This window comes from Aulonocara stuartgranti (assembly GCF_965226115.1).
Source record: "Aulonocara stuartgranti genome assembly, chromosome: 7".
NCBI classification, from domain to species: domain Eukaryota; kingdom Metazoa; phylum Chordata; class Actinopteri; order Cichliformes; family Cichlidae; genus Aulonocara; species Aulonocara stuartgranti.
In genome coordinates this window covers 7,209,237-7,224,779 of record NC_138945.1, presented here as the reverse complement: position 1 = coordinate 7,224,779, position 15,543 = coordinate 7,209,237, and the positions used below count along the sequence as shown (strand labels likewise).

At 37.1% G+C, this 15,543-nt stretch overlaps 1 protein-coding gene across 3 annotated transcripts in view; it reads right to left on the bottom strand.

The window, feature by feature from the left end:
* Positions 1-11,959: 11,959 nt before the first annotated feature.
* slc4a5b (solute carrier family 4 member 5b) overlaps positions 11,960-15,543 on the bottom strand; it is a 64,443-nt gene continuing 60,859 nt past the window's right edge. For all 3 annotated transcript variants that reach the window (XM_082541477.1, XM_082541478.1, XM_082541479.1), the window contains one exon: positions 11,960-12,663. In XM_082541477.1, coding sequence (XP_082397603.1) covers positions 12,393-12,663 — 271 coding nt within the window. In that variant the 3' untranslated portion in view covers positions 11,960-12,392. The remainder of the gene's footprint in view (positions 12,664-15,543) is intronic.

Below are 15,543 nucleotides of genomic sequence, written 5' to 3'. Positions count from 1 at the left end.
TCTGCAGCACAATTACCCATTGCATGGTATGGTCTCAAACACGAAGAGTGAAATGTTACAATTAACCCCATAGTCTGGGTTAGTTGTAACATATCCTGGGGTAAAATGTAACACAATGAAATAAGGGTACTAACAAAACATTAACATGTAATCTTTGTTTATTCAACACATGAATGCACTTAGAGCCATTTGTGTAGCTGTGTGTGTGTGTGACAGAATGCAGAAATCTAGCTTTTGAACATATTCCAACCCCCCAAAAAAGACAAATTATGGAAATTTCTGCAACTGAATATTTCGTTCATTTTGGTTGGTCTTCCTTGAGTTTGGCCTCATTGGCTCAGTGGGCATTATAACCGACAACTCTTGCACCAATTTTGAACATAACAATGAAGCTGAAAAAATGTAGTTGTTCACCAGCATCGCAATTCCATTACTTTTTATCATGGCTTACCTTGGTGTGGTTTGCAAAGTGCTTCAGAAAGATGAGGAAATCTGTTTCTTGCACCCATCCTGATTTATTTCCACTACCAGTACTTCCTACTGGTCCATCTCTGACACAGAGGTCTGCATAATGTATGTGTGGGAACACAAACAGTGGAGGAATTGTGTTGCCAATGGCATTAACCGCATATACAAAAGCGACCAGTGAACCTCTCTCTGCTGATGTCGTTGCCCCAACTTGTTTAATATAAGTTAAAGTAATAGTGCGGTAAGTTGTAACATCTGCATTATTGTTACAACTAACCCAGACTGTTGCTGTTACAACTGACCCAGACTCCTATAGCCATGAACTAGCTAACATTATAGCCAACGGCTAAAACATTAGCACTAAAGACCTACACAGAATATATCCCCATAGACATACAAATAACATAATTTAAGTTTGATGAGTTTAACTGCAAAGCAGATAATGCTATTACAAATTGAAATAAAGTAGAAAAACTTACTTTTTGGCATACAAATTACTTTTTTTCATGTTAAATTGTCTGTGTTTGACAAAATGTGCTGATTTTTCACATGTGATAGCAGAACTGAATTGGGCATGCACAGGATGAGTCACATCATTTGAAACTTAGCCCTGATTGGAGAAATTGGAAGTGTTACAACTGACCCACGTTACAACTATCCCCGGTCTCCCCTACTTCTCATTTATTTTGTAACAACTGTAACAAGCAATTGTTATTATTTGAAGAGTTTCAGTCAGGTTTCAGAGCTGTTCACAGTACAGAAACTCCTTCAGTGAGGGTTTAAAATGATCTTCTTATGGCGTCTGACGGTGGACTGTCATCTTGTCAGCTTGTCTTGCTGGACCTTAGAGCAGCATTCAATACTGCTAACCATAATATTTTATTACAATGACTAGAGCATCTTGTAGGTCTTAAAGGTACTGCGCTACAATAGATTGCATCATGTCTATCTAATAAACTCTCATTTATTCATGAAAATGGGGAAGCTAAGCATCGTCGGCCTGATTCAGTGTTGCCAACTTAACGACTTTGTCGCTATATTTAGCGAGTTTTCAGACCCCTTAGCGACTTTTTAAAGACGTGAAAGCGCGTATCGCTTTTACTCTCAACAAGCAGCGGGTGCTGTAACGCAGTCAGTTCTTCTTTTACTCTTATGCTGTTTTGTGGATCACAAGGTTTAAAACTACTTATAAACACACACACAAAGTAACTCCACCAGAGTGCTTATTTCGGGTCACTTTTGCCAGTCCAAGCCCGGGTAAAGGAGCAGGGTTGGAATTGTGACATTAAAAAAAACAATAATTGCTAAAAGAAATTTAATTTGTAGTTCTAAATGAACTCTACATGCATTTAGGACGTTTTTCACTCACTTTATGTCTCTTCCACGATGTTATTTCTCTCTCCAACAACGTAGGTTACAATTAGATTAGCATGACCAATTATGCAAATTAGGCGATGACGTCATTTAGCGACTTCTAGCGACTTTTAGGACGGCCAATAGCGATTTTCCTTACTGAGGAGTTGGCAACACTGGCCTGATTAGCACTTGGATTGGAGACTGCCTGGGAATACCACGTGCTCTAAGCTTGAGAAAGACACCCTCCTGTTAAAAGGAAGTTTTTCCTTCTCACTCTCACCAAAGTACTTGCTCAGAGTGTGTCATATGATTGTTGGGGGTTTCTCTGTTTTCTTTGTATTATTGTATGGTCTTGTTTCACCAAGGCAGTATGAAGGCATAGCAGGCAATTTTATTGCTATGCAGATGATATCATGGATAGATAACTTTATCTATCCATGAAGCCAGGTAGCACACACCAAGTAGTTTAACTACAGGACCGAATGACCTCTAATTTCCTGCTGAGGTTTTTGCACTTGGCTGTTTGTAATTTTAAGATATTTCTACAATTTGTGCAATAGCTTAAAATTACAAATATCCTGTCCCACAGTGATGCTGAAATACTAGTTCATGCATTTATCTCTTCTAGACTGGACTGCTAGAATTCATTATATCAGGATATTCTGAAACCCCCCTGAAAAACCTTCAGTTCATCCAAAAGGCTGAAGCAAACGTACTCAAAGGGACTAGAAAGAGAGAGCATTTTGTCCATACTTTAATGACTACTCTTCATTGAACCCTTGAATTCAAAGTCCTTCTCCCACCCATACAAATTCTTGAATATTCAGACCCATGTTATTTTACAGACCTCACAGTACCATATCACCCCAGTAGAGCACGCCACTCACAGACTGTTGGGTTACTTGTGGTTCCTAGGTCATTTGAAAGTAGAACGGGGGGCAGAGCCTTCTGTCAGCCTGCAAGTTTATATCTGTTAATCAAGTGCAGCAGCGGATCATCATTCTTCGCCAGATCGTCTGCTGATCAACCCCGGTAAATTGGCTTCATAACTTCCTAACTTTATTTTCTCCAGTGATTTCTTTGTGTAATCTTGTAATCTCATCTATTCAGTGATCAGCACCTTTGGGTCACTCTTCACTCCATCTCCATACCTACCTGGACCATCTCTGTTACCGGCCCCTTTTCATTCACACCCGTGACTCTTTCTAAGGAAAAGAATGGAACTCACCTGCCTGCCCTCCAGTTGACTGCTGCTGTCTGCTGCACCTCTGGAAGACTCACCAGATTACTCCTCTCCGCTGACTGCCTGCCCACCGACTCCCACAGAGCTTTCCCTCACCTCCACTGCTTCACACACCTGGAACCCAAGTAACACAAACCTCTATCTACGAATACACATACCTTATCATAAGATAAGTACAGCGACTATCTCTGTTCTCTTCCGTTACAGAATAACCTTCCCCTGGTAAACTCTCCTAGTGTCTGGTTTTGCCTGTCTGACAAAAAAATCAGTTAAGGACTTTGAAAATTTGACTTTTGTGTCTGCTTTTGGGTCTATTCTTGCACCGCTCACGACACCTTCAGCTTTCAAACCCCTCTTCTGTGGAACCAGCTTCCAGTTTGAATTTGGGAGACAGCCATCTCTTTTAAGGTTAACCTTGAGGCAACTGTTGTTGTGAATTGGTGCTATATAAATACAGCTGAACTGAACTGAACTGAATTTGGAACGAAATTCCCAAAGACACAGACTGTTTTAGAGCAAAGCGAAATTCTAACCTTGCGAACTTAACCATTTGCATGTAACAGGTCACTTCTGAGAAGTATGATGAGGGTTAGGTCAGATTTGCTTAAAAAAATAGCTTCAGAAGAATGAAATGAAAATGCAATCTCATTACATGCATGTTGGCATCACAGTTCTTCTAAGATTTCTATTTGGGTGTCAGAAACAGAAAACAAATCCATAAAAAGTGTGGACGTGAACCTAACTCTTACACATCTGCTAACACACAGTAGTAACCTGGTGGATGTTATAACCTGGTGGGAAAGTGAGATATAAACTCACTTCCCCTACTCCATACAGTTTTGACTAGCTTTCTATTTGACAAGGAACATTTCTTTGAACAGATAGCTGTTGTCCTGCAAATATACACCAAAGGGTTGGAGACAAATCCTGCCTTGCAGCATTTTCCCAGCCTCCAACACAGTTTTATGTCTCAATTATTTCATCGATTTTATCTATGAATGGTAAAATAAGAGGATAATTCTTGGCATAATAACAATTTCCACAGGCCTTCCTGCTGAGTGTAATTCTACTGATGAGAAGGTTTTAACCAGATGCTTGACAACTGCAGATGCTCTGAATAAACCAAGTGCTAGGAACACAAGTTTAATGATGCAAAAGACATTCACAGAGAGTGAAGTAAATTACTTTAATGTGCAATTTTAAGGGATTTAGTTGGCCTCATTATGCAGAGAAACTCATAATGAGACCAGTAATAGAATGAAATGATTATTATTACAACCAGCTAACAGCATGGGTCAGTTCACCGAGGCAGAAAATGGAACAAACACTGTGTTCAAGTAAAACTTGTGAATTCCATCAAATATATAGAATACTTGAGATACATTTAAATATATGTGTGTTTATATGTGAGAATTGCAAGTCCTTAACCTTTTTCTATAGTTAGTTTTTTGTCCTGCTTGTTATTTTTGGTCTTTCTATGTTCCTCTTCCCCCTCCTCACCAACCTGGTTATGGCAGATGACCAGCCCTTCCTGACCAACTGGAAGAAGTGGTGAAAGTCAGCTGTTGTTGTGAACTGACTATAGAAATCTAATTCAGTTTAATCCAATTCAGTTTCATTTATATAACTCAAACAGTTGCCCCAAGGTGCTTTATATTGTAGGGTAGACCCTACAATAGTATATAAAAAACCCCAATAATCAAACAAATCTCTTTGATCAAACGCTTGGTGACAGTTAGAAAAAAGCTTCCCTTTTAACAGAAAGAAACCTCTGGAAGAACCAGGGAGGAAACTGGTTGGGGGTGAAAGAAGGGAAAAAATAAATAAATAAATAAAATTGAACTGAATAATTTGCATCTCTTTTGATTACCATTAGTGTTGTTTCTCTCTGCACCATATTAAATCTAGTAGCATTTCTTTTTATTCTCTTTACAATCCTATTTAAATGTCTTTGGAGTAATTTTGCCACATGCTTGGTGTTACATTCATTTATGTGGTTGTGTTCCATCCATTTTTTAGTCACTGTTTTGTTACTGTTTGCTTGACTTTCCAATAAGCAAGCAGTTAGAAAACAGTTATGTCAAACTGAAGCTCTAGATAAGAAGGTTCCAAATGCAGAGGGTCATTTCCAAATGACCCCCTGTCTCCCATGTAGTCCCATTGTTTAACTACTCTTATGAATGGGGTGGCTGTAGCTCAGGTAGTAAAGCAGGTCAGCTACTAACCGGAATGTTGGTGGTTCGATCCAAATATCCTTGGGCACGATACTAAACCCATGTTGCTCTCCGATGCATCCATCGGAGTGTGAATGTGTATGAATGTTAGATAGTAAGAAAAAAAATGTGCTTGTGTGATTGGGTGAATGAATTAGTTGTATAAAGCGCTTTGAGTGCTTAGATAGAGTAGAAAAGAGCTATATAAGAGCCTGTCCATTTACCATGAAGTTTTCGATGTGTATCTGTTGTTGTGTATAATATGAATACAAAATGTGACTCTTTAGGGCTCAACTTAAAGCTCGCAATTAGGTTTTTTTCTTTGGCAGCTTATTTTCACAAATCCTGAGCTCGAGGCAGTAGATGTGTCATGGTCCTGGGCCATGTTGGCCCAGTATTCTTAGTTTTCGTGTGTTTTGTATTTTGTTCTTTAATTATGCCGTGGTTCCTAGGTTCTGTTAAGATGTTCCTTATTTGATTACCCTCTGTGTATCTGTGAGCCCTCGTTTCCCCTCCTTGTGTTTTATTCCATGTTTTCCCCAGTCCGTTATGTCTGTGTTCTCCCCGTGCGCTCTCTCCTCCTGTCTGAACCTCTGTGTACTTCCTGTTTTACTTTGACAGTCTCTCGTCAGTGTTGCATTTACTCCTGCCGTGTCTTGTCATGATTATCAGTGTCACATGTGTTCCCCGTGTGCTCCCACTTCCCTCATTAACTCTCTGTGTATTTATGTCTGCGTCTCCCTCAGTTCTGTGTCGCGTTCTCCCTCATTCATGGCTGTGTGTTTCTCCGTGCAATATGTTATAGTTTCCAGTTTAGTTTGTATGGTTTTTCTGTCCAGCAATAAAGCTGTGTTTTGAGTTCAATCCTGCCTCTGCGAGCTTGCGTTTGGGTCCTCATCCTGCCGGCCTGCATGACAAGATGAACTTGAGACAAAATCTTGTGTTAGTGATTGTCTGAAATCAGAATGTAATTAGAAGCCATTGTGCATGTAATACAATGTACCCTTCTCCCAGAGCCTAATCATATGTAGTTAGTCAGTAGTCTTTCAAAAGGTGCTATATTCCCTAATAGCTGAGTAGTAATGAAGAGTAACCTAAAATAAAAAGTGTCCCTCCTGTAGGGAACAAAATGCATAAACTAAAGTTATTAGTCATGTCATGAGTCAGGGCATGACTAATAACTCGGGGGAGTTTGCTAACTATTAATTCATTATGTCCTTACCTCCAAACATGAACTCTGCTATCATTAACCTACTTCTTATACCAGCCAAAGATCCCACACTCCAATCCACTTACTACCCAATCACACTCTTAAACGTAGACCTGCAAAGCCCTTACCAGAAATTTAGAAAAAAAAATCACTCATTCAAGATACATCCTGATCAGACAGGTTTTATCAAAGGCAGACACTCAAATAATAAAATGTGCAGACTAATTAATGTAATATATTATTGCTCCATCAAAAATTTTGAAACCACAGTTGTCTCTTTAGATACAGAAAAAGCATTTGACCTGGTAAACTGGAAATTCTTATTAGCAGTTCTGCACAAAATTGGATTTGGGGTATTCCTCATAAATTGGATCAAAACACTATACATCTTTCCAAATACATGTCTTAGGACAAATGACCTTACTCCCCAAGGCTTAAATCTAAAGAGGGAACCAGACACGGCTACCTGCTTTCCCTTTTGCTTTTTGTTATTTTTATTGAGCCACTAGCAACAGAATTCCGACAAAAGGTTGTAAGATAAGACTATATGCTGACAATGTATTACTTTTCCTTTGGAACACATAAACCTCTCTTACGTAGATATATAGATAAGTTCTCATCCATCCGAACTACTCTGCAAACTGGAGTAAATCAACAGCTCTGGCCCTGAATTGTAAATTTCAAAAAACTTCCACCACTCCACTGCAGTCTGGTAGCATTAGCTAGATAGCTTAGAGTATACATTTTTCCACCAAGCTCTCAGACTTGGCTCAATTCAATCATATTCCTCTACTATCATTGGTAGAAGATGATCTCACACATTGGAATACTTTACCTGTATCACTCAAGGGTTGAGTCACCACAATTAAAATGATGTTTCCATCTAAAATAAACTAAAAAGTCTCATGCATCTTGAATTTTTTTTATGGAAAAACAAATCATCATGAACACAATGGTGGTCTAGAACTACCAAAATGTTATTATTATTTCTTCTCCAATAGATTGCTATATGTTTCAAAATGCATCAAACCAAGCTCACTATAGAGCCCAAGGGTAGACCAAGCATTCTGTGATAAAGTAAAAATCTTGAATCTGCCTTTCATAAGCTTCAACGTTCAGCATCATAACTGCTTTAAAAACCTTAACATAAATACTTTCCTGACAGTCTTGTGGGAGACTCAAATAACTAAATCTCAATTTGCTCAGTGTAAACTAATGCATATTTGGAACAATCCAGATATCTGCCAAGAAAAAAACAATTACTATATTTTCCATCATGGCAACAAAAGGGAATGAAAAAATCATGAAAATGTTATTCAAGATGGAAACTTTATTTCATTTCAGGAACTCATATCAAAAATATGGAATCAACAGCAATAGGTGTCTGGAATATCAACAGCTATAATCCATAACACACAAGAAATTTTATCTCAGTGAATTTAAATTACAAATACCTACTTGTGTAGCAGAGTTTTCATATTTCAGCACCCATAAATTGTTATCAAAAACATAACCCCTCAATGTTCCACACTTTTTTTTTGTTACTGCACTCTGTTAACACCTACATTGCTCACTTGTTCTTGGGGGTGACCTACACTCTTTGGAATAAATGAAGAAATAGACAGGCTTAGTACAGCGCAATTGGCAGTACACAAATATAGTTAAACAGTACATGAGCCATTTCGGACTTTGCAATGCATGGCGCTCTCTTCACCCCATTCGTAGGGAATATACTTTCTACTCACATGTGCATCACTCTTACTCTCATCTGGATTATTTCCTAGTCAGCAGCTCACTGTTGAGAGATATTTTATACACTGAGATACACCCTACAGCTGTCAGCGATCATGCTCCTGTATCTTTAATTCTAATATGTAAGAAGAACATTCTGCCAAGTAAAAATTGGAGATTTAATACACCATTGCTTAAAGATATTTATTAAAAATTTAAAAAAGAGTGAGTTTTATATTTAGACTACAATGACCTGTCTGGAACATTAGCATCTGTTCTTTGAGAAGCAGGGAAAGCTGTGATAAGAGGTAAAAAATTTTTTTAATTCTCATCACATAAAAACAAAAGAGAAAATAAATATATTCAGGAGTTAGAAGAAATCAATCAATCAATCAAATCTTTAGATGAATGTGTCCTCCCTGGAACAGAAAATGCTGAACAAAATATGTAAAGCAAAACTAGAAATAAATGAAATTATTAATAAAAAATCTTCAATTCTTATTACAAAGACCTGCTTGCAATATTTTGAACATGGTAACAAATCAGGTCGATTTCTACCTAACTTGTTGAAAATGAATAAAAAAAATGACTATATGTGCCGCTAAAGATGGCTGGGAACATAGGACATGACCCTGCAAGAGTAAACAGCAAAACTTTTTATTCACCAGAGCTAAACCCATCTAATGTTCAAATATACAGTAATTGAACATTACTTTAGTCATGCCCTTAACTTCTACTAAACCACTTTACCAAATAATGCAAGGCAGGTAGGCAATGTGACTGAAGTTAATGCAGGTCTTACTTTTTGCAGGGCCTCTTGCAGTCACATTATAAAATGCTAGTAAAATAATTTCTGAGTAGAAATGTGTATTTGTTTTTTACGGGTCAAGACAAGCTTGCATTTCAAATTAATAATGCAGATTTCGGTTTCATCATTGACTACATTCTTGATAATATTTTTTTTTTATCTTTCCTGAAAACTGTCTGGCAGTTTCCTCACCGACTAAATTACTTTCACGAAACTGTATTTCTTTTTCCAAAACTGCATTAAAAACTGTAAACCGTGTAAATGCACTCAAAATTGCAGTTTTGTGGTTTTAATGGTTTTGGTTAAAGTGATTTTGATAAAATGTAAAATAATCAGTGTAGAAAGGACAGACTGAGAGCAAGTTTGAGTGTTATCAGTGAAAAAGATGCAGATCTTTGTAAAGACTGGCAAAACAGTCACCCTGGAATGTTGAGAACTTGAAGGCTAAGATCCTGACCAGCACAGCATCATCTTTGCATTCCTGAACCCTTTCTGACTACAACATGCAGAAGGAGTCCAGCCTCTACCTAGAGAAAGAGATGTGTGCCTATTCCAGTGTCCAAAGTAGAAATGGACCGATCCGATATTACGTATTGGTATCGGTCTGATACTGACGTAAATTACTGGATCGGATATCGGAGAGAAATAAAACATGTAATCCGATCCATTAAATATCAAAAAAGCACCTCAGAAAGAGGAAACCAACTGCTGAATAACAGCAGCACGTTTAAGCTTGATAAGCTGTTGTTAGAATTTATATTAATATTACTCTCTACACCAGGATCTTTTTCTACGTAGCTGACGGCTGGTAACTGTGCAGGGGCGGATCTAGCAAAGTTTAGCCAGGGCATTAACTTAATTAATTAATTAGATAGGGCATTAACAGGGAAAATGGGGCACAAAGACATACTTTTCTTTCTTATTCTCATTTAAAATGTCTAGCTTTTAATAAATAATTATCTGAATCTTACAAAGTTTTAATCTGATGTAAAATGTATAGAAGTCCATTACTGTATATAGTAACTGTTAACCCTTTAAAGCCGGTCAGACTGGGCACGCTCTGTTTTGCGTAACTATTTTTAAATCCCTGTAGAACCGGAACCACATAAGCTAGCGCAATATTTTTTTTTGCATATGAAACCGGAGGAGTTGTACTTACATCTTATGCCATCAGCTTGTCCTATGTCACGGTTTCCTTCCACATAAAGCTTTGCAAAAATTGCATAAAAAGCGCTTGCAGGAACAAAAACATAATATTCCAGAAACAGGCTTTGCCGATCCGATCAACTGTTCGTAACACTTCTCACATTGAAACAGACGTCAGCATGAACGATAGCATGTCCGCCATTTCCTGCCCGAAACCGGAAGTGACGTCATTTTCGCGGAAAATGTAGTTTTTTATTTGTAGGCCTTAAAAGCCTATACTGGTGTTTTTATAAGTTATATGTTTGACTTTATGTTTTTCTGAATAGTTGCTGGGATGCTTAGAACTCAAATTGCACTGCTTAAAATGGTTTATTTTGATGCACATGCTGTTTTCAATCATAGGATTGTTTTTTGTTTTTCCTGCAGTATATAAAAAATTGGTGTATCTCAAAAATAAAACTATGAAGACACTCAAAATAAATTTCCTGTTGTTGTAAACTATTTTTTGCAACTTTTTTGTATTTTAAGTTTTGAGGGATAAACCTCTTAAATTTCTCCAAGTAGAAATATATGCAAAAAAAACCAAAAACGATTTTTTTTTGTAGTTTATTGCACTGTTTTGCAATTAATGTATTTACAATGGACTTAATGCATACATATTATTAAAATATGGGCTATAACAGTTGTATTGATGTATAGCAACTTGAAATGCTCCCAAAAATGGCACTACAGCATGTAAAAATATAAAGTAAGCTCTGGCGGACGGTTCTATGGTAGGTCTTAAAGGGTTAAGTCTAATATACCCTAATAAGCTATAGTACTTTTTCCTTTGGGAAGGTACCATCTGTGCAGTCTGCAATTCTGTTGAAGAAAGATGTTGAATCTATTAAATTATTCTTGAAAAATAATTTAATTCTGTGCATTTTTTTCCCACACTACATCAAATTAAAGTTGACTATGTCGATTAAGCATCATGAGGTGGAGGGTGGGGGGTGGTTCCCTATTTTTCTTTGCTGGGAGTTTGCAACCCTATTAGTTAGGTTGCTTAATATTTCTGCTAAGTACTTTTTAAAATACCAGAATAGGAAGGATGGTGTAGGTTTAAGTTTATTAGATTGATCAGTATTGCTGAACTATGAAGTATTTTGGGTGCAGTGTACTTTTTACACACAGGTATAACAGAATAGCTTTAGTGTTGTTGTTTATTTAAACTTGAGTATGAACTTATACAAAATGCTGCAAGATATTAAAAAACTGTTTTATTGATTAAAAAACACACTATATCGGATTCATATCAGTATCGGCAGATATCCAAATTTATGATATCGGTATCGGCATCAGACATTAAAAAAGTGGTATCGTGCCATCTCTAGTCCAAAGTACTCCTCATTCTATGTCTCAATTCATTAAAAATAAAATTCCAATAAAGTTTACCATTTCTAAATTTTACGTTAACTAAAACTGAAAGTTCACAGGTTTGGTTGTCTAAAATTTAGATTCTGTCACTTCTGAACCTTCCACTGGGATTTTTTTTTGTACCACTGAACTGGAAGGTTCAGGAAGGTACATCACAGATTCATACATGAGCTAAAACTGCTTCAGAAAATGTAATGGGTCAAATAAGGCATCTACTGGTGTTGTAGATAGCATGCCATTGCATTGAACTGACTCTTTCATTAGCTGTGATTAGAAGGCCAAGATGTATTTTCAAATTTAATGAACACTCCGCCGCATGCTATCATTTGCTTTAAAAATTGAGATTTCATATTTATATTACAGAAAGCATTAATACAGTACATTAAGTATCATTTATTCTAAATACAAGTAGGGAAACTCCGGGGAAAGCATTTCCTGACAAGAAAATGAATTGCATGAACGCTGTTATGACAAAAACAAACCAAAAGCTTTTAAATGGATGTTTCTTTTTTAATTTTTTAGATCAGGGTTTTACATCAGAAATGCGCATAAACATGTAGATCATGACCACTCATCAAATACACTGACCTATTAAACTGCCTCATTTATCAGTTATCTAATTGCTTCAGAGAGGGATTGTGCATTCATTAATATGCTTTGGTTTTTCTCGTTGGAACTACAAGAAGCTGGTTTCCAAAGCAGACCTGAGAGCTGATAATTACAAAAAACCCCACTTAAACGATGTTAGACATGATCTGTGATCAGTAAGCAACACTTTGCACCTTTCAACATTGTTTGTTTTTACAAAATGGTTTCAGCACAGGAGTTGTGAAAGTGATCTTGCTTTTTCTTGCAAGATTCTTTCTCCATTTTAGGCAGTGGCCAGTCATCAGACGGGTAGAAGTTGTGCTGCTGCTGTCTGAAGTGGAAGCCAGACTCCTCGCAATCGGACTCCACACGGATGCTGACCCTGGGCACAGGCTGGTGTTGTGGGTGTTGCAGAGGAGGGCTGAGGCTGAGTTCAGAGTCGGCACGTGAGGGGGGACAGGAGATCTTCAGGTGCAGAGTGATGCTGAGGAACAGTGGTGATGGAACACTTTTACTCTCCATGACTTTCACAGTTTCCAATTTTTCAATTTATTAGGAAATCAGACCTCAAACTGAACCAGCAGTCCTGCAACAAATCATCCTTCTGTTATGTATTTCATTATATTGTCTTTAAGGGTATCATTCATTTTATAATTTCTGGCTAAAACATATTTTTATTAGTACCAGAAAACAAAGCTTTAAATATATTTCTCTACAGTGGTTGGCAGTTACCCTCTGCAAAATGTAACCAAAGGTTTAACCACTGAGAGGCAGTGTTTAATAAGTTGGAGTGTTGAGGGTTTTCATGTGCTGTTGCTCTTTTCACTTTTGATATTTCTGTTTTGCTCCATGTCCTCAAGAGGCTTTGCTTTCCACAGGTCATAGCCACTGTGTCAACAACTGGTGATTACTCTGTGCCACAGCGGCTACATCCTGCCAGAAAACTTGAATGTGAGTGTTTTTGGCATAACCATCTGGTGTTTTGAAGCTGGAAACAAAGAGCAATGGGTAGATCTGACAGTGAAACTCAGGACTCAGGCTCATTAGCTGTCAACTTGAAACTGATCAAATCGGTCAATGAGTTTATGCTCGATAATTTTTCTGAGTCCAATATTGACCATAATTTATATAATAAACTTCATGTTTGATTGATTGACCTGAAACTTGCAATTGAGTTTTCAATTTCATAAAAAAAGAAATTAAGGAATTCCTAGTTATATATTACCCTCTCGCCCCTGCTTGTTCTCTACAAGAGGCCTGGGAGCTTGAGGGTCCTGCACAGTATCTTAGCTGTTCCTAGGACTGCGCTCTTCTGGACAGAGATCTCGGATGTTGTTCCTGGGATCTGCAGGAGCCACTCACACCTAGTGCTCCAATTACCACTGGGACCACTGTTACCTTCACCCTCCACATCTTCTCAAGCTCTGAGCCCTTGGTACTTCTTCAGCTTCTCGTGTTCCTTCTTCCTAATATTGCTTTCATTCGGTATCGCTACATCTATCACTACCTCCCATCTTTCTCTGGTTTTCTACCACTACTATGCCCGGTTGGTTAGCTATCACCATTTTATCTGTCTGTATATGGAAGTCCCACCAGATCTTAGCTTGGTCATTCTCGACCACCATAGGGGGCGCTTCCTATTTTGACCTTGGAACTTGTTTCTGTATATTATGCCAGCCACTTGGTTATGGTGTTGCCCTGCATGGCATGGTGTGCATGTGATAGACCCCAGGCTCTGTGGATCTTGTGCTCAGAGCTTGTTCCTGTGCTAGCATGGTTAGTGCCTCTGTGCTGTCTTTCAGTCCAGCCACTGGTAGGACTTCATGATGTCAGCCACTTCATTTATCTGCTGGTGGTACATGCCGTGCCTATCGTTCCACGATGGTATGTATATATATATATATATATATATATATATATATATATATATATATATATATATATATATATATATATATATATATATATATATATATATATATATATATATATATATATGTATGTATGTATGTATATATATATATATATATATATATATATATATATATATATATATATGTATATATATATGTATATATATATATATATGTATATATATATATATATATATATATATATATGTATATATATATATATATGTATATATGTATATATATATATTTGGAATGCCATTTAGGAAAATTTTAAATATATACATTATTTTTAAAGAGTCTGAATATATAGAATGAACAATGAATATATTGATTGAAACCTTTATAATATAAGATATATTACTAGTCAAATGTTTGGACACATTGTCATTTATTGTTTTTTCTTTATTTTCATGACTATTTACATTGTAGATTTTCACTGAAGGCGTCAAAACTGTGAATGAACAGATATGGAATTATGTAGTAAACAAAAGAAGTGTAAAATAACTCAAAACATCATGGCAAGAACCATTTAGCTAAGTAAAAAGAAAAGCCAGTCCATCGTAACTTTAAGAACTGAAGGACAGTCAGTCCAGAAAATTGCTAAAACTAAAAGGATCTAAAATATAAAAGATGTTTTGAGTTATTATTTTATTATTATGTTATGTTATTTGAGTGCAGTGGTGAAAACCATCAAGCACTATGATGAAACTGGCTCACATGCGGACTGCTCCAGGAAAGGAAATCTAAGAGTCCTCTTTGCTTTTGAGGATGAATTCATCCAAGTCACCAGCCCCAGGAAATGGTGGCTATTTTGAAGAATCTAAAATATTAAACATGTTTTGAGTTATTTTACATTTTTTTGTTTACTGCATAATTCCATATGTGTTCAGGGAACGCAAAATGGGTTAACAATTTAAAGCTGTTCTGCAGCAATGGAGGTTGATCAAACTTTGAAATTTGGTGTTCCACTTTTCTGGAATACTTACAACTCTCTCTGTCTGCATAAAAGCAGTGTTGAAACACACTGTGGTACCGTACCCTCATGAGCATCAGTAGAACAGTATTCTACTTCAGAAAGTAGTGTGTTGCTACAAAAATTGCGAGAAAAAGGCCATAAACAATGGAAGCGAGACAGACCATCACTTAAACACTAACAGTTAAAAATGTAGGTCTTTCCTACAGAGAAATTGCAAAGAAAGTTAAGGTGTCAGTGAGTACAGTTTCCTTCACCATCAAAAGGCACTCAGGAACTGGGGCAAACTCAAACAGGAAGAGGTCTTGCAGACCCGAAGACATAACTGAATCAGAGGACAAGTTTCTGAGAGTTAACGGCTTGCCTGATAGGCAGCTCACATGACAACAGCTTCAAAGCACAGCTTAGTATTGGTTGTATTAAGCAAGTCTGTTTCAACTGTGAAGAGAAGACTTTGAGCTGCAGATTTGACAGGATG